The sequence below is a fragment of the Bombina bombina genome, chromosome 6 (assembly GCF_027579735.1).
Source record: "Bombina bombina isolate aBomBom1 chromosome 6, aBomBom1.pri, whole genome shotgun sequence".
In the NCBI taxonomy this organism is placed as follows: Eukaryota; Metazoa; Chordata; class Amphibia; order Anura; family Bombinatoridae; genus Bombina; species Bombina bombina.
The window spans coordinates 1085235640-1085262888 of NC_069504.1; the positions used below are offsets into that span (position 1 = coordinate 1085235640).

The window sequence follows — 27249 nt, forward strand, 5'->3', positions numbered from 1 at the left end:
TACTAAAATTGACTGTGGTTCATTAAGGGACACTGAACCCAATTTTTTTTCTTTTGTGATAGAGAATGCAATTTTAAGCAACTTTGTAATTTTTTTTTGCAATTTTTCTTCATTCTCTTGCTATCTTTATTTGAAAAAGAAGGCATCTAAGCTTGTTTTCTTGGTTTAGAACTCTGGACAGCACTTTTTTATTGGTGGATGAATTTATCCACCAATCAGCAAGAACAACCAAAATGGGCCAGCATCTAAACTTACATTCTTGCATTTCAAATAAAGATACCAAGAGAATGAAGAAAATTTGATAATAGGAGTAAATTAGAAAGCTGCTTAAAATTGCATGCTCTATCTGAATAAGGAAAGAAAAAATTTGGGTTCAGTGTCCCTTTATTCTGATTTGCACTATGCACTTTCGTGCCATGATGATAATTATCCTTACTGTGCGGATTATTGCTTTTGCACACATTACACTTTTTGCACATTTCAATTCTTGTCCACTCATTCATATTCACCCGCCTTATACTATTTTTTGTTATGTATGGATTAGGTACTTAGTACATTTCGTTGTCTTTGTTTTTATACTTAGTACAATAACAATAAAAGGAATCTAATCTAATAAAATCCCACTTCCCCAGTACTATCCTACTTCACAGTACTAAGCATCTTATTAGCTCAGTTACATTTCCTTGGTTGTTTTGTTTATGGCTCAATTCCAAAAATTGCTAATACTCACTAGTGATGCCATTGTGAAGCCAATGACTTCGATATAACCATCGTCGTGACGCTGGGGTTCAAAGTCTCTGTTATCACTTGGATGGCCCCAGGGCATTGTGCCAGCACAGTACCTACATTCAAATGAAGACAATAAAGCAATCTGGGTACATGAAACCTACTAGAGGTTGCTATGAATTAATATCTATTCATGTTTCTGGCAGAAAGACAGTTAATCACTGCCTCTGCCCAATATAGGGTAATTTAATTATTATTCTCTAAGTGTCATGTATTATTCTCAGCGTCTGGCAGCAAGAGGGTTAATTACTGCTGTTTTACCTGAAGGAATTCATTACTTTTCTTTATATGTATGGTAAGAAGTGGTTATAACAAATAAATATTTACTATAATCAAAATAAAGAATTATGTATTTTCCAAATTCAACATAATTTCCATTCTCACTTCTCCCTGATTATTAGGTCTCACAAAATACCTACCTGGGAATATTTAAGAAGACTATGCACTGAAACTTCAATTCCTGGATCTTGGAAGTTAAGTCAGTGCCATCACACTGCAAGAAAAATATGTTAAGTGCATTTTTACAAGACGAGTGATATAAGGTTAAAACTTTATATACTGACAAGCATAACATGGATAAATTAACTTTGTCCTATTGTCAAATCTGGTAACTGAACAAATGAAACTAAAAAAATATGTTAGAAAATCGCAAGAGATTAAAACCTAGAATACTGGTAATGTGTGTTTGCTGCATTTGATAGACCTATTGTCAAACACACTTAAGATCCCTCTTTGTTTCTATTAATTGACAGTGTTAGGTGACACTTTTAAACAGCATTAGTAATTTTTACTAAAGTATAGATTAATTAAATTTGTGTGAATTTTTATTTTCACCAAGGTGACCATGGCAGATAAGGAACAAAGGTCCAACTAGTCTGCCCAAAATTTCCTCAAAGTGAAAATGTATGTAGTTCGTAGGATAGCCTTATACGGATTCCAGGTATACACACCCCCCCCCCCCAGTGTTTGTCCGTAACACCTGTAATTTATTCCATGAATCAACTACCCTCTCTGTGAAGAAGTGATTCCGCAAATTACCCCTGAACCTATTACCCTTCAGCTTGAAATCATGAGCCCTTGTTCTGATGTTGCTCTTTTTGTGAAAAATACTTAAAGCTAGAACTGTGTCCCTTTAATACTTAAAAGTTTCTATTATTTCACCAATTTTCCTTCTTTCCTCTAAGCTATACATATTTAGGTCATTGAGCCTTTCTACACCAGGTTAGTGACAGGTTGCAAGAAATTGTGACAATTGTTATGCAGCATATAAATATTTTAGCACTTTCTACTGATAGTATTGGGAAGCACACTTTTATGTGTCATATGTCACTTCTCGCTTGGGGGTTTGGTTATTTTTTCTTGCACCAGGATTTTGATTGCACTTAAACAGCCACTGACAGTTTACTATTACATAATCCTTTAACTATTAGTTGTGCCTTCATTTTCATTCAGCCCTTAGACAACAATGCACCTAATTTCACACACATATAATAATCCTTTAACTATTAAATGTGCCTTAATTTTCATCCAGCCCATAGTCAATAATGCACCTAATACCACTGTATAGTTTACTATTATATAATAATCCTTTAACTATTAGTTGTGCCTTAATTTTCATCCAGCCCATAGTCAGTAATGCACCTAATACCACTGTATAGTTTACTATTATATAATAATCCTTTAACTATTAATTGTGCCTTAATTTTCATCCAGCCCATAGTCAATAATGCACCTAATACCACTGTATAGTTTACTATTATATAATAATCCTTTAACTATTAAATGTGCCTTAATTTTCATCCAGCCCATAGTCAATAATGCACCTAATACCACTGTATAGTTTACTATTATATAATAATCCTTTAACTATTAATTGTGCCTTAATTTTCATCCAGCCCATAGTCAATAATGCACCTAATACCACTGTATAGTTTACTATTATATAATAATCCTTTAACTATTAGTTGTGCCTTCATTTTCATTCAGCCCTTAGACAACAATGCACCTAATTTCACACACATATAATAATCCTTTAACTATTAAATGTGCCTTAATTTTCATCCAGCCCATAGTCAATAATGCACCTAATACCACTGTATAGTTTACTATTATATAATAATCCTTTAACTATTAACTGTGCCTTAATTTTTATCCATCCCTTAATCAATAATGCACCTAATACCACTGTCTAGCTCCAAATTTCCTAAACAAAATATGACTGGAAGGGTGGAGCTATTTCTAATCACCTCTTATTTTCAAGTAGGCATAAATATTCTGTAAATCAATACTGTGTTTACGCTTGGGTAAAACACTATGAAACCACCCGCCTCCATATTAGAAGACATAAGGAAGCAACGCCGTCAAACTGATACAAATGCTGCCTGCTCAATCAATTAAAGTGAAAAAAATATATAATAAAAATAACTACTTTTACACTAAATACATCCAAGCCTTGCTATTGTGATATTTTATTCTTTATGTTTTTCATTGCCTAATTTTTCCACTACTGTACACTGTTCATTTGTCTTAGCAAATTTAATAAAAACGTATTACATTTTTAGGTCCTTTTAAGTGCATAATATATTTTGAGTTCCTTACTGATATCCATGTGATCATTTCTAGTTTGCAGAATATGACAGTTACTTTAGGTTTAAACCAAACACACTTACCACAACTTTTACATGTTTGGCTAAATCTCTGGAGCTTCTTTGCAAAAAGTCAGAGAATGCAGCCTAAAAACAAATGAAATAGCCCAATCAGTAACTCTGAATTTCCCAGGGTTCTATAATAATTTGTTGTAAACATTTTCATGTATTAAGGGAAATTTACAAGGGGGTTCAACTACTTTATAGTCTAATATCTAGAATAATGTTATTATTCTCTCTTTATGATGTTTGGTCTAAGAGATGTGAAATTGAATGTATCTAATGCTGCAAATAAATTTGTTTAACAGCAACAAAAAGTTAATAAACTATGAATATTGTATGCAACTAAAATACAAGCATCAGAAAGTGAATTTACTATTTAAAGATGCCTTAGAAATTAAGAAATGAGAAAAAAAAATGTTGGATTTCGTGTAACTCTAAGTGAAAAGCCTATATTCAAACACATTGGGCAGTCATTAGGAGCTCTTAATGGATTGGAACTGCACAAAAAAAACAAAAAAAAAAACAAGTTGAATACAAAGTTTTCACATGGACCAAACCAGAAATCAGAAATAATACATTTTACTCCGAGGGAAATCTGTTTCTGGCAAAATAAGCTATGGAAAGAAAATGTCAATGCCTTTAAAATAATCACAATGATTTCATTGTTAATAAATATCATTACAAGCCAGAGTGTGATGTAGAGGGGGAAAGGGGGGAGTATGAATGAGAAGTATGGTTAGGAAGATATATGTGCTTTGTCTTTTTTGTTATCATTTATGCACTACTAATCATTATTTCTGATTAAAGAATGTTGTTAAATTTTGTTATTATGGAACAATTTGGTTATGTGGAATATAAAAAGATTACAAATATGTACACTGGGGATCTTCCTTATAAGAGAGAATAACTTTACCTTTATTTTTTTTCTATAAGTTTGAGACATACCATTTGTAAAACACTTTATAAAATAAGTTATTTCTGTTTTGAGTCATTTCAAAAAGATTTTTTTCAATATTTATTCTGACATTTTATTTCAATGTCATGTGATGTTATACTGTAATCTAACAATTTGTGTTTACAGATATTGACAGATGATAATTTGTAATTATAATTTGCCTGACTTATTACCTTGTAAAAAGAAATAGTAAAACAAATAAATATTTTATAAAGGACAAAAACAGCAGTCATATTACAATTAATGTTTTTTCTGCGTAGCTATATTAATTAAGCAATTAGTGGCTGGTACAATCCATTAGGTAAGATCTAAAGATCTGTGTTTATCTTACAGAGAAGGGCATCTTTGAAAGTCCCATCTCTCATCTCAGCCAATCACAAGCCTGCCCTATAGGATAACAACTGTGCACTCTCTCAGTGTGGTACAGGTTCTGATTTGCTGCCCTGTCCGACACATAATATCTTTAGAAAATGCAGGGATCCAAAGGGAAGCAGGGTAAGGCGTTAATCAAGTACCTAAAGTGAGGTGGTGTCATATATAAAATAAGTAACTGATTTTCAACCATTGTGAATATCAACACAATTTTTGTACTGTCCCTTTAAATATATTATAATATTTCTGCTGATTCTTGAGAATATTATATTCAGGATTTGTAAATGATGCAGATTGGAAAAGAGTTGTGATCTAGTTTACCCATGTGTTGTACACAAACCTGCTTCGTTCATTAAACTTACCCCTGCATAGAACATTTTGTTACGAAAACGACTGTTAAATTTCTCGGGGTTTGCTTCTGGAAAAGGGAAAAAAAGAAGATTGTAAATGAAGAGTCAGAGGGTTGGATTTATTAAAGGTTGTTAGGTCTGTAGTTTACAAATAGAGGATCTGCCAGGACTGTGAAGTATTTTACTGCCCTCTAGAAGGAGAAATACTTTATTAAAAACCTTTTGGCTCATTTAAATAAATATTTTAGTGCAAAATATAATCCTCTATTTCATCAGAACATTTAATTTTTAAACAAATTCCCTTCTTTAAAATGTGTTTAACCCCTGCAAAGGGTTAAATACATACTTAAAAGCTGTGTTCCTGTGTTACTCCAGATGAGGATATCGTTGATGAGCCAATCAGGTTCCTTCATACATTTGTATGCTCCAATCACTGTCTGTATTATCAGCTAGAGCGGAATGGGGATTTGCCCAAGTGTGCGACTTTAACTACGTGTTTTGATAATACTTATGTGAATTGCAACTATACTTTTATTCAAAATTAAGCGCATTTATGTTTGTTTAAATTTTTGTTTTCATTTAAAAATAAAAGCAGGAATATGTAATAGAAGATGACATCACCAGTACCCTAGTACCCTTGATATTTATTATCTAGATCCACAATGAAAAGCAAGTTTTTCTCACTGTAGTACAGAGCCTGGGAGCAGTCATATGTTTTTTTTTTTTTAATGTACATTGGCATGAATAAATAGGGCATGTGCATACTTTCACAGATTGTTGTATAACAGAACCTCTTTCCCTACATTATTGGATAATATGTCAATTTAAAACTTCCAGTGCAAAGAATCAATAATACTTGATCAAACAATAAATATTTATGCAGACCACAACATTCCCTCAGTCAGGGGTGAAATTCACACCATGTGCACCCTTTAACCTATGCCTATTCTTACAAGGAAAGTGATGGAAGTAATATTAGTACTAGGCAAATTAATGTCCCTTTAACTTTCATACACACTCATGAGGTACCATGCCCCCCATGGGCACCCCCAAAGGTGACTGCCCCTCATTTTCCAACCACCACTTTGCCCAGGTTCCCACCAGCTGCACCAGACCTGCCCATGAAATGCCACATGACACTTCTGACCTTGGACACTGACCTTCAGACCCCTCCCACGGATCCCCGACCCCCAAAAAAACTAGTGGGTCTCTGGCTTCTGTCCCCCCTATAAGAAAATCCTGGAGATGTCACTGCCAATGGAACATATAACGTTTTGAAAGCCATACACCGCGGCTGTACTCATTACATCCTGTTATCACGCTAAACAGTCATCTATAAAAAGAAATGACTAAATAAAACAGTAACATAAAACAAAACCATTTCCTTTTTGATATAATGCAGCATTTGCATTAAGATACTGAAGGATGCCCTTAGGCAGAGTAAATATCATTATAAAATATTAGACATCATTTTTTACCCATGATATTTGTATGTATTATGAGCTTTGTACTAATAACAGGGTCCTTTTAAATCAAACGAATTTGCATAAAGCAGTAAGCAATAGCCTAAAGCAACCATTGCTAATGATGACATTAACAAAGAAAAATCACCTGCAATAATGATGAGTATAATAGTCTAATTATTTGGTCATTAGTAATGTTAGCAGTAACCATCTTTGACTTTAATAAAAGTTGCTTAACAGGTGGTGAAGGTTTAATAATACACAAGGCAATATGAGAAGTAAAATCATTAAATAATTGGGTTGTATTGTTTATAATTGCATCCGTTCTTGGAAATACAGATGTTAGGACCTGAGATTGGAGGAAGATATACATATATGCTTCATTTAGATTGCCTATAAGCACATATTACCCCTTCATGCAGACAACATGATTATTATTATCGTGTGATGACAAATTAAAGGGACATTAAACACTTTGAGACGGTAATATAAAATGATAAATCATATATGTGAAAAAAACTGCAATATATTTTCATTCTTTATTTTGACCCCTTTTCCTGTAATTCCATTCTGAAATTGTGAGCTTTTCAGCTCCTGTTAGAAATGGAAGTGCAGAACACGGTTATATTCCACACAGCCATTGGCTGCACACTCTAGTGACCGATTTATAACTGTCCCTAATTGGCCACCACAGAGAAGGTAACCTAAATTACAACATGGCCGCTCTCATTGTTTTATAGACACTAAAACTTTACACTTATTTTGTTAATATTTAAACAGCTAATGAATCTTTAAAAAAAATACATATTCTCAGACTAATCTTTTCTTTGAATGCAACATTATATCTAGCATTTATTTAGTGTTTAATGTCCCTTTAATTAGGATGCAAAGGGACAGTAAACGCTATTTTTATAATGGAGTTTTGTTTGCAAAAGCAGAACTGTTAAAGAGACATGAAATCAAAGATTTTTCTTTCATGATTCAGTTAGAGCAAGCAATTTTAAACACCTTTCCAATGTACCTCTATTATCTATTTTGCTTCGTTCTCTTTGTATCTCTTTGATGAAAAGTATAACTAGGTAGGCTTTGGGGTAGCAATTCTCTACTGGGAGCTAGGAGGTTGCACATATATGACTCCTATCATTGGCTCACTTTGCAAATTTGATAATAGAGTTAAATTGGAAAGTTGTTTAAAATTGAATCATTAAAGAAAAATTTGGGTTTCCATGCATTAAAATCTTTGTGCTGCCATTGGGTGTTGATACATTTAAAATGTAAGTTTAGTGTGATGTGTCATTATGCATATTAAAGTGATGGTAAACTCTACCCTTTATAATATCAGATCTGGAATATTAGTGATATTTCAGATGGAGTTTAATTAATCAGTTGTAATGAAGTGGCACTATACATTACTTTTTAATATAGATATGAAATTCATATTCCCCACGCTCCGCAGTCCACTTCAAAAGTAAATTTTTCTGTGAGTTAAAGTTTTGAATCGTTGTTCAATCAGCGCTCTCCCCATATGGTACTTCTGTTGTAGCTAGAACGCTTAATGGAGAACAATTCAAACCGTTGGCTCACAGAAAAATGTACTTTTGAAGTGGGCGACTGAGCACGGGGTATTTTAATATTATATCTATATTAAATATTAAGTTATAGCCAGAGGTGGGTCCAAGTCATTGGTTTGAAAGTCACAAGTAAGTCTCGAGTCGATGGCCCCAATTTATAAAAATCTGTCGGACCTGATCCGACAGTGCGGATCAGGTCCGCCAGACCTCGCTGAATACGGCGAGCAATACGCTCGCCGTATTCAACATTGCACCAGCAGCTCACAAGAGCTGCTGGTGCAACGCCGCCCCCTGCAGACTCGCGGCCAATGGGCCACCAGCAGGGGGGTGTCCATCAACCCGATCGTACTCAATCGAGTTGATTTCCGGCGATGTCTGTCCGTCTGCTGTGAGCAGGCGGACAGGTTATGGAGCAGCGGTCTTTGTGACCTCTGCTTCATAACTGCTGTTTCTGGCAAGCCTGCAGGCTCGCCAGAAACACGGGGCATCAAGCTCCATTCTGAGCTTGATAAATATGCCCCTTTGTATTTAAGTCCCAAGTCAAGTCCCGAGTCAAGACAGGCAAGTCTTAAGTCAAGTCCTGAGTCAAGACAAACAAGTCCAAGTCAAGTCTTGAGTCAACAAAGGCAAGTCTAGGTCAAGTCCTCAGCTTTCAGCTTCAAGTGATCAACAAGTCGTTGGTACTCTTTGCATAACATAGCGTCTAAGTATTAACTACTGTATATAATGTATACTAATTCATATAAGGAAGGTGTTTACAATATGTTAATATTTTCCCAGTTCAGTTTCATGTGATATTTAATGGGATACTAAACCCATTTTTTTTCTTTTATGATTCAGATAGAGCATGTAGAAAGTTGCTAAAAATTGCATGCTCTATCTGAATCATGAAAGAAAAAAATTGGGTTTATAATCCCTTTAATATTTGAAATTTTGACATAAGGAAAGACAGTGAAAAAACTGCATTTATTGGTAAATGAGAGTAACAAAATTATTATAGAAATAAGACAACTGCCAAGTACCCAAAAATCCAAGTAATTAAAAAATACTATGCTGTCATACTTTGAGAGAGAGTCAATGTGAGTGAGGGTTCTTTTCTTTGAACGCTATTAGGCATTGCATTTGCAAAAGGATAAATTGGATATAAGCCTATCAGACATTTGTGCACGATGGGGCCATAGTATGATACCTCCATGGCTGAAAACACACTCCACCGGAGCACTAGAAGCAGGCAGTGCCAAGACCCTGATTACTACTTTAAAAAAAAAAATTTTGACCAAAAATAAATGCCTTGGGCTGTAATTAAAACAAAAATTAGTTAGCTATTTTAAATATATTATTTTGTTTGTCATTCTCCAGGGACCATCCTAGGTCACAACTCGGACTTTTAGAATGTATAAAGACTTGGCAAGTCATAGGGCTCAAGTCCAAGTCAAGTCTCGAGTCATTGCTGTCAAAGTCTAAGTCAAGTCACAAGTCTTCCTTGATTATGTTGAGTCAAGTCACAAGTCATCAAATTTGTGACTTGAGTCATGATAAATCCTTTTTATGCATTTTTAATAATGTGTTTTATTGTGAATATACTGCAAATATTTTTCTTTCAAATGTTCTATGTTAAATATATATTTATATACACTGCTCCAAAAAATAAAGGGAAAGGGAATACTTAACACAATGTAACTCCAAGTCAATCACACTTCTGTGAAATCAAACTGTCCACTTAGGAAGCAACACTGAGTGACAATCAATTCCACATGCTGTTGTGCAAATGGGATAGACAACAGGTGGACATTATAGGCAATTAGCAAGACACCCCCAATAAAGGAGTGGTTCTGCAGGTGGTGACCACAGACCACTTCTCAGTTCCTATGCTTTCTGGCTGATGTTTTGGTCACGTTTGAATGCTGGCGGTGCTTTCACTCTAGTGGTAGCATGAGACGGAGTCTACAACCCACACAAGTGGCTCAGGTAGTGCAGCTCATCCAGGATGGCACATCAATGCGAGCTGTGGCAAGAAGGTTTGCTGTGTCTTTCAGCGTAGTGTCCAGAGCATGGAGGCGCTACCAGGAGACAGACCAGTACATCAGGAGACGTGGAGGAGGCCATAGGTGGGCAACAACCCAGCAGCAGGACCGCTACCTCTCCCTTTGTGCAAGGAGGAACAGAAGGAGCACTGCCAGAGCCCTGCAAAATGACCTCCAGCAGGCCATAAATGTGCATGTGTCTGCTCAAATGGTCAGAAACAGACTCCATGAGGGTGGTATGAGGGCCCGACGTTCACAGGTGGGGGTTGTGCTTACAGCCCAACACCGTGCAGGACGTTTGGCATTTGCCAGAGAACACAAAGATTGGCAAATTCACCACTGGTGCCCTGTGCTCTTCACAGATGAAAGCAGGTTCACACTGAGCACATGTGATAGACGTGACAGAGTCTGGAGACGCTGTGGAGAACGTTCTGCTGCCTGCAACATCCTCCAGCATGACCAGTTTGGCAGTGGGTCACAGCCCTCCATGTGCTCGCCAGAGGTAGCCTGACTGCCATTAGTTACCTAGATGAGATCCTCAGACCCCTTGTGAGACCATATGCTGGTGCGGTTGGCCCTTGGTTCCTCCCCAGACCTGAATCCAATTGAGCACATCTGGGACATCATGTCTCGCTCCATCCACCAACGTCACGTTGCACCACAGACTGTCCAGGAAATGGCAGATGCTTTAGTCCAGGTCTGGGAGGAGATCCCTCAGGAGACCATCCGCCACCTCATCAGGAGCATGCACAGGAGTTGTAGGAATGTCATACAGGCACGTGGAGGCCACACACACTACTGAGCCTCATTTTGACTTGTTTTAAGGACAATACATCAAAGTTGGATCAGCCTGTAGTGTGTTTTCCACTTCAATTTTGAGTGTGACTCCGAATCCAGAACTCCATGGGTTGAAATATTAGATTTCAATTTTTTAATTTTTGTGTGATTTTGTTGTCAGCACATTCAACTATGTAAAGAACAAAGTATTTCATTAGAATATTTAATTCATTCAGATCTAGGATGTGTTATTTTAGTGTTCCTTTTATTTTTTGGAGCAGTATATATATATATATATATATATATATATATATATATATATATATATACACACACACACACACTGTATGTGTGTGTGTGTGTGTAAACCTATACCCGTGTATATATTCATAAAGTTATATAGGTATATAGATATATAGGACATTGGAATGTAAAAAATTCATAACTCATGTCAGGCATAGTACTCTTGTTTAAAGGCAGTCGGGTTAGTACGTGAGCGATAAGTGTTAGGTTTTTTGGAACATTGAGCTCCATTAAAGTCTATGGGGAGAAGCGAACATGGTCGCGGTATCCAAAGTCTTGAAGTTTGCGCACTAACGCAAACGAGCGCTAACCAGCGTTAGCAGAACGGATACTTCTAGTGGTGTTTATACTTGTGTGGGAGCACTAAATACCACTCTACTTTTAATCTATCCCATAGAGTTTGCTTTTGATACTGTGTATAATAACCCTTAGTGACATGTTGCAGTTCTAAATGTTTTTAATGTTTTAATGTAACAAGAGTTACTAAATTTAAAAGAAGAACGTTTCTGCCATCCAGTGGATTATTGTTGTATTGCGCCATTATCTTAGAGTTATTGTAAAATATTTATTAAAGTGTTTTACATTCCAATGTTCTTCACATAGGGGAAAATGTTCTATGTATTTTTAAATAGATATTCCTATATATATATATATATATATACACTTATCTGTATATCTGTATATACCTATACCTTTTATATATATATATATATATATATATATATATATATATATATATATATATATATATATATATATATATATAAACATTTTCTTCTATGTGAAGAACATTGGAATGCAAAATATTTATAACTATCTTCGTGTTTAGTGCTGTAGGTTGAACATGGTGTTGTGTTCATTTTTTCCAGTTTGAACGCTAAATTGAAGTTTATGGGGAGAAGAATTTAATGTGGTCACAAAATATCTGAAGTCCTGAAGCTAGGGCACGTCAGTTTTCACTTGTGCAAACATTTTTTACCTTGCCTCCACTCCAAAAAATAAAATAAAAAAAGCATGTGTGTATATTGTGTGTGTGCAGCATGTGTATATATTGTGTATGGTGTGTATGTGTGTATATTGTGTGTGTGCAGCATGTGTATATATTGTGTATGGTGTGTATGTGTGTATATTGTGTGTGCAGCATGTGTGTATATTCTGTGTGTGCAGCATATGTGTATATTGTGTGTGTGCAACATGTGTATATATTGTGTGTGTGCAACATGTGTATATATTGTGTGTGGTGTGTATGTGTGTATATTGTGTGTGTGCAGAATGTGTGTATATTGTGTGTGTGCAGCATGTGTGTATATTGTGTGTGTGCAGCATGTGTGTATATTGTGTGTGTGCAGCATGTGTATATATTGTGTGTGGTGTGTATGTGTGTATATTGTGTGTGCATGTGTGTATATTGTGTGTGTGCAGCATGTGTGTATATTGTGTGTGGTGTGTATGTGTGAGAGATAGAATGTGTGCATGAAATGTGTGTGTATAGTGAGTGTATTGCGTGTGTACAGTGTGTGTGTGTAGTGTGCCTGACAGAGAGAATATTTGTGTATTTATAGTGAGTGTATAGTGTGTGTGCATATAGCATGTGTATATTGTGTGTGATGTGTGTATCTGTTTGTACTGTGTGTACATAGTGCATATCTGTAGTGTGTATATAGTTTGTATATTGTGTGTGCAGCATGTGTGTATATTGTGTGTGTGCAGCATGTGTGTATATTGTGTGTGGTGTGTATGTGTGAGAGAAAGAATGTGTGCATGAAATGTGTGTGTATAGTGAGTGTATTGCGTGTGTACAGTGTGTGTGTGTAGTGTGCCTGGCAGAGAGAATATTTGTTTGTTTATAGTGAGTGTATAGTGTGTGTGTGCATATAGCATGTGTATATTGTGTGTGATGTGTGTATCTGTTTGTACTGTGTGTACATAGTGCATATCTGTAGTGTGTATATAGTTTGTATATTGTGTGTGCAGCATGTGTGTATATTGTGTGTGTGCAGCATGTGTGTATATTGTGTGTGGTGTGTATGTGTGAGAGAAAGAATGTGTGCATGAAATGTGTGTGTATAGTGAGTGTATTGCGTGTGTACAGTGTGTGTGTGTAGTGTGCCTGGCAGAGAGAATATTTGTTTGTTTATAGTGAGTGTATAGTGTGTGTGTGCATATAGCATGTGTATATTGTGTGTGATGTGTGTATCTGTTTGTACTGTGTGTACATAGTGCATATCTGTAGTGTGTATATAGTTAGTATATTGTGTGTGTGCAGCATGTGTGTATATTGTGTGTGGTGTGTATGTGTGAGAGAAAGAATGTGTGCATGAAATGTGAGTGTATAGTGAGGGTATTGCGTGTGTACAGTGTGTGTGTGTGTAGTGTGCCTGACAGAGAGAATATTTGTGTGTTTATAGTGAGTGTATAGTGTGTGTGTGTGTGTGTGTGTGTGCATATAGCATGTGTATATATGTGTGTGATGTGTGTATCTGTTTGTACTGTGTGTACATAGTGCATATCTGTAGTGTGTATGTGTAGTTTGTGTACACATGCAGTTAACGCAGGCGCTATATTGCTATATCGCACTCGCTTTAACATTAGCATGCCACTTGTAATCTAGCCCTATGTATAGTGTGTGTGACATGTGTATGTGTGTACAGTGTATGTATAGTGCGTGTGACATGTGTATGTGTGTACAGTGTATGTATAGTGCATGTGTGTGTCGTGTGTGTGTGTGTATAGTTTTTGTGTATAGTGTGTGTATGTGTGTGAACATCTGTATGAGTGAGAGAGAGAGAGAGAGAGAGAGAGAGAGAGAGAGAGAGAGAGAGAGAGAGAGAGAGAGAGAGAGAGAGAGAGAGAGAGAGAGAGCGAGAGCATGTGTAGTATGAGAGAATAGGTGTATAGTGTGTATGTGTGTGCATTTGTGTGTAGTTAGTTTTATCACCAGATGGGTAATATGTGTAGTGTGTTTTTATTTAGATTGTGTAGTGTGTGTGTGTGTGTGTGTATATATATCTTGTGTAATATGTGAAGTATGTGGATAATGTATTTTTACTATGTTTAATATGTGTAGTGTGTGTGTATGAGTAGCATTTTAAGTGTGTGTGTACTATGTGTAGTGTGTATATAGTGTGTGTAGCGTGTGTATAGTATGTGTGTGCAGCATGCTTAATATGTTTGGTGTGTGTGTAATATTACAGTATGTGTAAAATGTATAGTGTGTGTGTGTAGCATGTATAATATTATAGTATGTGTAGCATTTGTAGCGTGTGTGCCATTGTGATATGTGTAGTTTGAGTATGTGTAGCATGCGTAGTGTGTGTAGCGGGTCACTGCGGGTGTAATATGTGTAGTATGTGTACTGTGTATATAGTGTGTGTAGCCTGTATATAGTGTGTATGTGGGTGCAGTGTATGTATAGTGGGTGTGTGGCATGTTTAATATGTTGAGTGTGTGTGTGTGTAATATGTGTAGTGTGTATATGTGTAGCATGCATAGTGTGTGTGTGTAGTGTGTGTAGCGTATGTAATATATGTCTAGTGTGTGTGTGTGTGTGTGTAGCATGTGTAATACATATAGTACATGTGTGTATGTGTAGCATGTGCAATATACTGTATGTGTAGTGTGTGTGTAGCATGTGCAATTTGTATAATGTGTGTGTATAGCATGTGTAATGTGTATAGTGTGTGTATCTGTGTGTGTAGCATGTGTAATATGTGTATAGTGTGTCTGTGTGTGTAGTATGTGTAATATGTATAATGTGTGTGTGTAGCATGTGTAATATGTATTGCGTGTGTTTATGTGTGTGTGCGTAGCATGTGTAAAATGTGTGTAGTGTGTGTAACATGTGTAATATGGATAGTGCATGTGTGTATGTGTAGCATGTGTAAAGTGTGTGTGTGTGTGTGCAGCATGTGTAAAGTGTGTGTGTGTGTGTAGCATGTGTAAAGTGTGTGTGTGTGTGTAGCATGTGTAAAGTGTGTGTGTGTGTGTGTGTGTGTGTGTGTGTGTGTGTGCAGCATGTGTAAAGTGTGTGTGTGTGTGTGTGCAGCATGTGTAAAGTGTGTGTGTGTGTGTGTGTGTGTAGCATGTGTAAAGTGTGTGTGTGTGTGCAGCATGTGTAAAGTGTGTGTGTGTGTGTGCAGCATGTGTAAAGTGTGTGTGTGTGTGTGTGTGTGCAGCATGTGTAAAGTGTGTGTGTGTGTGTGCAGCATGTGTAAAGTGTGTGTGTGTGTGTGCAGCATGTGTAAAGTGTGTGTGTGTGTGTAGCATGTGTAAAGTGTGTGTGTGTGCGTAGCATGTGTAAAATGTGTGTAGTGTGTGTAACATGTGTAATATGGATAGTGCATGTGTGTATGTGTAGCATGTGTAAAGTGTGTGTGTGTGTGTGTGTGCAGCATGTGTAAAGTGTGTGTGTGTGTGTGTGTAGCATGTGTAAAGTGTGTGTGTGTGTGTAGCATGTGTAAAGTGTGTGTGTGTGTGTAGCATGTGTAAAGTGTGTGTGTATGTGTAGCATGTGTAAAGTGTGTGTGTGTGTGTAGCATGTGTAAAGTGTGTGTGTATGTGTAGCATGTGTAAAGTGTGTGTGTGTGTGCAGCATGTGTAAAGTGTGTGTGTGTGTGTAGCATGTGTAATATTGTATAGTGTGTATACAGTATTATAGCTTGGTTAGGACCTGCTAGAATCTGACTCTGTGTAGAGCTTTTGCGACAGATCAGTATTATGCAACACTAACTCTGCTTAGCAAAAAATATGAATCCCCTCCACCAAGCCAGTATTGTATTAGTATGGACAGACATTCTAATGCAAACATCACATGCTCTGATTTGATAAATAATGAAATAGTTTTTATTACTGACCTTAAATAATTATCGGCTATATTACGAGTTTTGCGTTACAGTGCGGTACGGCTTTTAACGCTGAAAAATTGGTCATTATGCTGGAATGGCCAGGAACGCATACTGTATAACGAGTTGTGTCGGTATAGCTATACCGCAAGCATTTTATCCTGTAACGCAATGTCCATTAAAAAAAAAATGACAATTTTGTGTGGGATTTCCATAGCGCCGGTATAACAGGTTGTGCGGCTAAAATGCTTGCGTTACAGCCTATACCGACACGAGCCATACTGCCATCTGAGAGCAGTAGTTATGGATTTTGTGTAACAAAAATGTTTCACAAAACTCAAAACTAAAATGTTACAAAGTACACTAACACCCATAAACTACCTATTAACCCCTAAACCGCCACCCTCCCACATCACAAACACTATATTAAACCTATAAACCCCTAATCTGCCGCCCACCCACATCACAACTATTAAATAAAGTTATTAACCCCTAATCTGCCGTCCACCCACATCGCCAACACTATTTAAATGTATTAACCCCTAAACCGCCACTCCCCGACATTAAATTTTATGTATCTCTAATCTGCCGCTGCCCGACATCGCCGACACCTAAATAAACCTAAAAAAACCTAAACCCCCGGTCCCCACGTTGCCAACACTATAAAAAAAATTATTAACCCCAAAACCTCCAGCCCCCCACATCGTAACTACTAAACTAAAACTATTAACCCCTAGATCGCCGGGTTCCCCACATCACAAAAAATTAAACTATTAACCCCTAAACCTAACACCCCCTAACTTTAAATTAAAATTACAATATAACTATATTTAAATAAATAAAAACTTACCTGTGAAATAAAAATTAACCTAACATAACTATTCTAATAAAATAAAAAAATACTACCAATTAAAAAACTAAATTACAAATTTAAAAAAACCTAACACTATGAAAAAAAATTAAAATTACAAAAAATAATAAACACTAAGCTTACAAAAAATAATAAACGAAATTATCAAAATTAAAAAACAAATACACCTAATCTAATAGCCTTATAAAAATAAAAAAGCCCCCCCCCCTAACCTACAATAAACTACCAATAGCCCTTAAAAGGGCCTTTTGTAGGGCATTGCCCTAAGTAAAACAGCTCTTTTACCTGTAAAAAAATACAAAGTCCCCCAACAGTAAAACCCACCACCCATCCAGCCCCCCAAAATAAAAAAAACTAACACTAAGAAATCCTAAACTATCCATTGCCCCTAAAAGGGCATTTGTATGGGCATTGCACTTAAAAGGGCATTCAGCTCTTTTACACTGCCCTTAAAAGGGCATTCAGCTCTTTTACAAGTGCCCATCCCTAATCTAAAAAAAAAAAAAACACCCATTAAAAAAAAACAAAAAAAAAACTGACACGAACACCATAAAATCTACTCACGGTTCCTGATATCCAGACATCCATCTTTATCCAGGCGGCGACGCCTTCATCCATCTCGGGGGCATCCATCTCCGCGGGCACGGAGTGGAGCTATTCTGGAAGACATCCTGCGCGGAGCGTCCTCTTCATACTGTCACCGCCGTACACTGAAGTTGAATGCAAGGTAGCAGTTTCAAAATGGCCTATTGGCTGAATGCCCTTTTAAGAACAATGCCCATACAAATGCCCCATTAGGGGCAAGGGGTAGTTTAGGATTTTTTAAAGTTAGGTTATTTTATTTTGGGGCGTTGGTTGGGTGGTGGATTTTACTGTTGGGGGGACTTTGTATTTTTTTACAGGTAAAAGAGCTGTTTAACTTAGGGCAATGGTAGTTTATTGTAGGTTGGGGGGTTATTTTTGGGGGCTTTTTTATTTTATAGGGCTATTAGATTAGGTGTAATTGTTTTTATTTTTGATAATTTAGTTTATTATTTTTTGTAATTAAATGTTTATTTTAGTTTTTGTAATTTTAGATTTTTTAATTGGTAGGTTTTTTAATTATATTAGAATAGTTATGTTAGGTAAATTTATAGTTTAAATTTAGGATTTTTTTATTTCACAGGTAAGTTTTTATTTATTTTAAGATAATTATATTGTAATTTTAATTTAAAGTTAGGGGTGTGTTAGGTTTAGGGGTTAATAGTTTAGTGTTTTGCGATGTGGGGGGCTGGCAGTTTAGGGGTTAATATGTTTATTTAGTGGTGGCGATGTGTGGAGCCGGAGGTTTAGGGGTTAATAGGTTTATTTAGTAGCAGCGATATAGGAGGCCGGAGGTTTAGGGGTTAATCACTTTATTTAGTGGCGGCGAAGTCGGGGAGCGGCGGATTAGGGGTTAATAGCTTTTATTAGCTTTTATTAGTGTCGGTGATGTCGGAAGCAGTGGGTTAGGGGTTAATAACTTTATTTAGGTGTTGGCGATCTCGGGGGCGGCGGATTAGGGGTGTTTAGATTAGGGGTTAATGCTAGGGTGTTAGGTTTAAACGTAACTTTTTTTTCCCCATAGACATCAATGGGGTTACGTTACAGAGATTTTTCATTCTGCACTTCAGGTGTTAGTTTTTTTCTAACACTCTCTCCCCATTGATGTCTATGGGGAAAGCGTGCACAAGCTTGGAGTTTGTGCAGTATGGAGCTTAAAGGCTGTGACACACTGCAAGCGATGCGGCGTGAGGCAAAGCAGCTGCTTCGCTCTGCGTCGCATCGCTTCTGAAGTTCAAATATTTCATCTCTGAGCGCTTAGCTATGCGACCTGACGCAGCAGACTGCTCAGAGATAAAAAGGCAAGACACACTGAGCGCGCACAGCTGCATCTACACGCTGCGCGCCGCTCCGCTTGCAGTGTGTCACAGCCTTTACCCCACCATATCGCACAGCACAAGGAGGCTTTTCAGTAACTCGTAATGGCAGCGCTATGGAGAGTGAAATAACGCAACTTTTTTAGAACAAAACTCGTAATCTAGGAGTTGGAGTTTTACCACCGCAAAGATGGTTAAACACATAGGTTAAGACCAAGTCAAGAGCAGCTTGTGATTGGCTACATTGTGCATGTGTGTATTAATAAATGCTGGTGTTATGGTGAAAGTTTTAAAGGGATAGTAAACACCAAAAATGTTATTGTTTAAAAAGAAAGATAATCCCTTTATTTACCATTCCCAGTTTTGCATAAACAACACTGTTATAGAAATACAGTCAAATGCATTCACTTAAGAGGCGGTCTTCAAGGGTTTAGAAATTAGCATATGAGTCTACCTAGGTTTAGCTTTCAACTAAGGATAACAAGAGAGCAAAGCAAATTTGATGATTAAAGTAAATAACAAAGTTGTTTGAAATGACATGCCCTATCTGAATCATAAAAGTTTAATTTGGACTTTACTATCCCTTTAAGTGTGAATAAATAAGTGATTATTTAAAGTCAGCCCCATCAGTTTTAGTTTCTGAATTCTACTGTATCATTATTTTAGCAAATGTATGTGAATTAGCATGAGCTGTATTAGCTTTCAAGAGAAGCGGAGAGAGTAGCTGTAACCTACTGTTATTCAAGCAGCAGCAAAGGGGTTAAATATATATTCATTTATTAGCTAAGCAAGAAGTAAAGACATAGGACATACCCCACCAGATCATTTTAAATCACATATTAGCATTCTCTCCCCATGGGGCGCGAGCTTGCAATGAGTCATACTTGCTAATGGCCAATCACAACCTGAGCTCTAGAACTGACTGTACGGCCTGCAAGCAGCTAGATAGTCAGCCTCCTTTATTGTGTGTAATGAGGTGTGAGCAAGAGGTTTGCTGTATTACGGAGCTGAAAGGCTTGTGTTTCACTCCATTAGACACAATGAAGCAAATGACGAATTCCATTGGTTATGTCAATGACAACCAGACAATGAAATTGAAGTCAAGGTATTAATAAAGATTTGTTCTTCTGCATGTTCAAGGGCAAACACAAACCAGCACACAACAGTGCACTATACAAAAGACAAACAGCACACACTGCACTACACACTGAACTACACAAAAGACATACAGCACACACAGCAACACATACTGAACTACACAAAAGACATACAGCACACACTGCACTACACAAAAGACATACAGCACACAGCAGTGAACTACACAAAAGACATACAGCACACACAGCAACACACACTGCACTACACAAAAGACATACAGCACACACAGCAACACACACTGAACTACACAAAAGACATACAGCACACAACAGTGCACTACACAAAAGACATACAGCACACACAGCAACACACACTGAACTACACAAAAGACATACAGCACACAACAGTGCACTATACAAAAGACAAATAGCACACACAGCAGCACACACTGAAATACACAAAAGACATACAGCACACACAGCAACACACACTGAACTACACAAAAGACATACAGCACACAACAGTGCACTATACAAAAGACAAATAGCACACACAGCAACACATACTGAACTACACAAAAGACATACAGCACACAACAGTGCACTATACAAAAGACAAATAGCACACACAGCAACACACACTGAAATACACAAAAGACATACAGCACACACAGCAACACACACTGAACTACACAAAAGACATACAGCACACAACAGTGCACTATACAAAAGACAAACAGCACACACAGCAGCACACACTGAACTACACAAAAGACATACAGCACACAACAGTGCACAAAGCACACTGCTCTACACAAAAGACACACAGCACACACAGCAACACACACATACACTGCACTACACAAAAGACATACAGCACACACAGCAACACACACACACACTGCACTACACAAAAGAAAAAAGCACACACTGCACTACACAAAAGACATACAGCACACAACAGTGCACAAAGCACACACGGCTCTACACAAAAGACATACAGCACACACACTGCACTACACAAAAGAAAAACAGCACACACAGCAACACACACTGCACTACACAAATGACATACAGCACACACAGCAACACACACACACTGCACAAAAGACACACAGCAACACACACACACACACTGCACTACACAAAAGACATACAGCACACACAGCAACACACACACTGCACTACACAAAAGACACACAGCACACACAGCAACACACACACACTGCACTACACAAAATACATACAGCACAAAGCACACACTGCACTACACAAATACAAACAGCACTATATATATATATTTATTATGTACAGATATTTTGGTGTTGCACTTTTTATGAATATATCCAGCGACAAAAAGAGACGTTTAGTTAAAGAATTCCAAAATACACACATCTAATAATTCTATTATAAAACTACACATGACTGACATACCACATTTACAAATCACAGCTCTGGTTTGAGAAAAGTCACTCTTAAAGGGATTTGAAAGCGAAACTTTAACTTTCATGATACAGCAGCATTGCTTGCAACTCTGGCATACCAGAGCCTACATCAGTATGCCCCTCGTGTAAAGCAGCAACATTTTATTTTGTTTTCCACCTCTTTTTTATACTATTCACAGTGAATTTATGCCCAGATTCTTCTTTATTTGCTTGTTTGCTTTACTTTTGGGGTGATTAAAGGGACAGTAAAGTCATAATTAGACATTCATGATTTAGACAGAGCATACAATTGTAGACAGCTTTCCAATTTATTTCTATTATTTAATTTGCTTCCCTTTCTTGTTATCCTTTGCTGAAATGTTAATCTAGGAAAGCTCAGGAGCAGCAACCTAGGTTCTAGCTGCTGATTGGTAGTTGCATATATATATATATATATATATACTGATTGTGATTGGCTCACCCATGTGTTCAATTAAACCAGTAGTGCATTGCTGCTCCTTCAACAAATGATAACACGAGAATGAAGCAACTTTGATCATAGAAGTAAACTGGAAAGTTATTTAAAATTCTATGTTCTACCTAAATCATGAAAGAAACATTTTCGGCTAGATTTAGAGTTTTGTCGGTAACAACCCGCGTAGCTAACACTGGCTTTTTTCTGGCCGCACCTTTTAAATAACTCTGGTATTGAGAGTTCACAGAATGGCTGCGTTAGGCTCCAAAAAAGGAGCGTAGAGCATATTTAACGCAACTTCAACTCTCGATACCAGAGTTGCTTACGGACACGGCCAGCTTCAAAAACGTGCTCGTGCACGATTCCCCCATAGAAAACAATGGGGCTGTTTGAGCTGAAAAAAAACCTAACACCTGCAAAAAAGCCGAGTTCAGCTCCTAACGCAGCCCCATTGTTTGCTATGGGGAAACACTTCCTACGCCTGCACCTAACACTCTCACATGTACCCCGAGTCTAAACACCCCTAACCTTACACTTATTAACCCCTAATCTGCCGCCCCCGCTATCGCTGACCCCTGCATATTTTTTTTAACCCCTAATCTGCCGCTCCGTAAACCGCCGCTACTTACATTATCCCTATGTACCCCTAATCTGCTGCCCCTAACACCGCCGACCCCTATATTATATTTATTAACCCCTAATCTGCCCCCCACAACGTCGCCTCCACCTGCCTACACTTATTAACCCCTAATCTGCCGACCGGACCGCACCGCTATTATAATAAAGTTATTAACCCCTAATCCGCCTCACTCCCGCCTCAATAACCCTATAATAAATAGTATTAACCCCTAATCTGCCCTCCCTAACATCGCCGACACCTAACTTCAAACATTAACCCCTAATCTGCCGACTGGAGCTCACCGCTATTCTAATAAATGTATTAACCCCTAAAGCTAAGTCTAACCCTAACACTAACACCCCCCTAAGTTAAATATAATTTAAATCTAACGAAATAAATTAACTCTTATTAAATAAATTATTCCTATTTAAAGCTAAATACTTACCTGTAAAATAAATCCTAATATAGCTACAATATAAATTATAATTATATTATAGCTATTTTAGGATTTATATTTATTTTACAGGTAACTTTGTATTTATTTTACAAATAATAATAGTCCAAGAGCGCCTATAAGTAGGCTAAGGAAGATATTATCAGATTCAATAAATTCGAATTTATTACAAATCATAAAACATATAACATAATTGTGAATAACATGGATCCATGTATACTATATACATCTAAAAACAATAAAAACAATAAAAACAGTTGTCGATTATATCTTGCAAACACTTGTCAAATATAACATTCAAACAGTAAAAATGATCACCAAAAGGGTATAGTTCCTATGAGGTCTCAAAAAAATTGTGGAGATAAACAAATGGGAGTCATAGGAAGATCTTAAACAATAAAAAATCTTTGATGACAAACCCAAAATTGTGCTTGGTTTAAAAAGTTCAGTGATAAAAAGTTCAGTGATAACGTCCAGTGAAATTATCTCAGTAATGTAATAAATGAAAAAATATATAAAAATATAAAATTACTGAAAAATAGAAAAATATGTGGTCAAAAAAGGTCAGTGGTATGTGTAATCCAAATGAGTGATCAGGGAATTGTTAAAGGGTGCTCCTCCTAGTAAAGTGTTATAAAGTAAATCTCAAGTGTCTTCGTGTAGGTGGTGATGGTTTTTCTTTTTGATTAAATAACTGTGCTTTTCTTTTCAGTGATATCCTTAATGGTACCTGAAAATTAAAGAAATAACATAGTGCAATAACGCTTCACAACTTAAATAATATTAAAATAATGCTCACCAGTTTGTCAACGCGTTTCGGCCTCTTTATAGGCCTTTTTCAAGACTATATTGTGGTGAGTAATGGTGGCTCTATTTATGTGTGTAGGTAACCAATGAGTCGCTCTCATTTTGGCGCTAAAAGTCACTGTTCCTAACCCGGAAGTGTTTCTTACTTTACACTTCCGTTTTTAGATTGTTGCTATATTCCTGTTTAATATCGGTCTTTAATGTATTAGATTAGATTATTTGTACCCAATAGGTCGATTTCGTAGGGATATTTATATGAACCAATTTGTTTAAGGTCTATTTTTAATAGTCGGTCTGTGTCTGTGCATATAAGCGTAAAACCGGAAGTCACATACCGTTTGTTTACTTCGGCGTGTCATTGTTTAAAACCGGAAGTCACGTGGTATATGTTTACTTCCGGTTTCGATTTTGGTATTATTTGCATACTTCCGGTTTCGGTTTCTTTGTTATATGATCGATAACGGTAAATATCTCTTGGGGCAGTGATGCTTAATAGCATATGTTAGAATGAGTTTGGTCAATCATATCCGTATCTGGACCTCATTGACATTAAGATGGCTCATACTATTCCGTAAGAGATATATGGACAGGCAAATGTATGAATGTGAAAAAATTATAAGTGGCATAAAGGTATAAAAAGTGTAAAAAGTGTAGAAAATAAATAAAAAGTATATTAAATATTCAAACCCTATTAACATTGAGATGAAAAAATGGTATCCCGCAAGAGATACATAAATAAGCCAATAAGAGAAGCCAATAAAAGAATTGTGAATCCCTTAAAGTGTGTTATAAAACGAATTGTTTGCATGACATAAATGCATCAATTATTAAGACATAAAGGTACATAAAAATGCAACAATTATAACCTTTACATAAAACTGCATCAAATATTAGGGCAGCGTAAAAATACATGAAAATACAAATATATAATAATACAAATACATAAAAAATGCATCAATTGTAACTTTTGTATAAAAATGTATCAAATATAACCTTTACAATGGGGTGTCTTAAATCTTTTCTAAAAGATTGCATAACCCTAACACTAACACCCCCCTAAGTTAAATATAATTTAAATCTAACAAAATAAATTAACTCTTATTAAATAAATTATTCCTATTTAAAGCTAAATACTTACCTGTAAAATAAATCCTAATATAGCTACAATATAAATTATAATTATATTATAGCTATTTTAGGATTTATATTTATTTTACAGGTAACTTTGTAATTATTTTAACCAGGTACAATAGCTATTAAATAGTTAAGAACTATTTAATAGCTAAAATAGTTAAAATAATTACAAAATGACCTGTAAAATAAATCCTAACCTAAGTTACAATTAAACCTAACACTACACTATCAATAAATTAATTAAATAAAATACCAACAATTATCTACAATTAAACCTAACACTACACTATCAATAAATTATTTAAATACAATATCTACAAATAAATACAATGAAATAAACTAACTAAAGTACAAAAAATAAAAAAGAACTAAGTTACAAAAAATAAAAAATAAAAATATTTACAAACATTAGAAAAATATTACAACAATTTTAAACTAATTACACCTACTCTAAGCCCCCTAATAAAATAACAAAGCCCCCCAAAATAAAAAAAAATGCCCTACCCTATTCTAAATTAAAAAAGTTCAAAGCTCTTTTACCTTACCAGCCCTGAACAGGGCCCTTTGCGGGGCATGCCCCAAAGAATTCAGCTCTTTTGCCTGTAAAAAAAAAAAAAACATACAATACCCCCCCCAACATTACAACCCACCACCCACATACCCCTAATCTAACCCCAAACCCCCCTTAAATAAACCTAACACTAAGCCCCTGAAGATCTCCCTACCTTATCTTCACCCTGCCAGGTTCACCGATCCGTCCTCGGAAGTCTTGATCCAAGCCTCGGAAGTGTTGATCCAAGCCCAAGCGGGGGGCTGAAGAGTGACGTCCATCCTCGGGCTGAAGTCTGGATCCAAGCGGCGACTGAAGAAATCCATCATCGGGCTGAAGTCGGAAGTCCATCATCGGGATGAAGTCTTCTATCAAGCCGCATCTTCAATCTTCTTTCTTCTGGAGCGGAGCGGAACCATCTTCTTCCAAGCCGACGCGGAACATCCTCTTCAACCGACGACTAGACGACTAATGACGGTTCCTTTAAATGACGTCATTGATGGAATCAGCCAATCAGAATCAAGTTCAATCCGATTGGCTGATCCAATCAGCCAATCAGATTGAGCTCGCATTCTATTGGCTGTTCCGATCAGCCAATAGAATGCGAGCTCAATCTGATTGGCTGATTGGATCAGCCAATCGGATTGAACTTGATTCTGATTGGCTGATTCCATCAGCCAATCAGAATATTCCTACCTTAATTCCGATTGGCTGATTGAATCCTATCAGCCAATCTGAATTTGAGGGACGCCATCTTGGATGACGTCATTTAAAGGAACCGTCATTCGTCGTCGGTTGAAGAGGATGTTCCGCGTCGGCTTGGAAGAAGATGGTTCCGCTCCGCTCCAGAAGAAAGAAGATTGAAGATGCGGCTTGATAGAAGACTTCATCCCGATGATGGACTTCCGACTTCAGCCCGATGATGGATTTCTTCAGTCGCCGCTTGGATCCAGACTTCAGCCCGAGGATGGACGTCACTCTTCAGCCCCCAGCTTGGGCTTGGATCAACACTTCCGAGGATCGATCGGTGAACCTGGTATGGTGAAGATAAGGTAGGAAGATCTTCAGGGGCTTAGTGTTAGGTTTATTTAAGGGGGGTTTGGGTTAGATTAGGGGTATGTGGGTGGTGGGTTGTAATGTTGGGGGGGGTATTGTATGTGTTTTTTTTACAGGCAAAAGAGCTGAATTTCTTGGGGCATGCCCCGCAAAGGGCCCTGTTCAGGGCTGGTAAGGTAAAAGAGCTTTGAACTTTTTTTAATTTAGAATAGGGTAGGGCATTTTTTATTTTGGGGGGCTTTGTTATTTTATTAGGGGGCTTAGAGTAGGTGTAATTAGTTTAAAATTGTTGTAATATTTTTCTAATGTTTGAAAATATTTTTTTATTTTTTGTAACTTAGTTTATTTCATTGTAGTTATTTGTAGATATTTTATTTAAATAATTTATTGATAGTGTAGTGTTAGGTTTAATTGTAGATAATTGTAGGTATTGTATTTAATTAATGTATTGATAGTGTAGTGTTAGGTTTAATTGTAGATAATTGTAGGTATTTTATTTAATTAATTTATTGATAGTGTAGTGTTAGGTTTAATTGTAACTTAGGTTAGGATTTATTTTACAGGTAATTTTGTAATTATTTTAACTATTTTAGCTATTAAATAGTTATTAACTATTTAATAGCTATTGTACCTGGTTAAAATAAATACAAAGTTACCTGTAAAATAAATATAAATCCTAAAATAGCTATAATATAATTATAATTTATGTTGTAGCTATATTAGGGTTTATTTTACAGGTAAGTATTTAGATTTAAATAGGAATAATTTATTTAA

The 27249-nt window shown here is 36.5% G+C and overlaps 1 protein-coding gene across 3 annotated transcripts in view; it reads right to left on the bottom strand.

Annotated features, from left to right (window-relative positions):
* The window catches only part of DGKI (diacylglycerol kinase iota), a 560838-nt gene that overhangs the window by 336808 nt on the left and 196781 nt on the right, over positions 1–27249 (bottom strand). For all 3 annotated transcript variants that reach the window (XM_053718992.1, XM_053718991.1, XM_053718990.1), the window contains exons 16-19: positions 5124–5179; positions 3456–3518; positions 1206–1279; positions 731–842 (exon numbers count right to left, since the gene is read on the bottom strand). In XM_053718992.1, coding sequence (XP_053574967.1) covers positions 731–842; positions 1206–1279; positions 3456–3518; positions 5124–5179 — 305 coding nt within the window. The remainder of the gene's footprint in view (positions 1–730; positions 843–1205; positions 1280–3455; positions 3519–5123; positions 5180–27249) is intronic.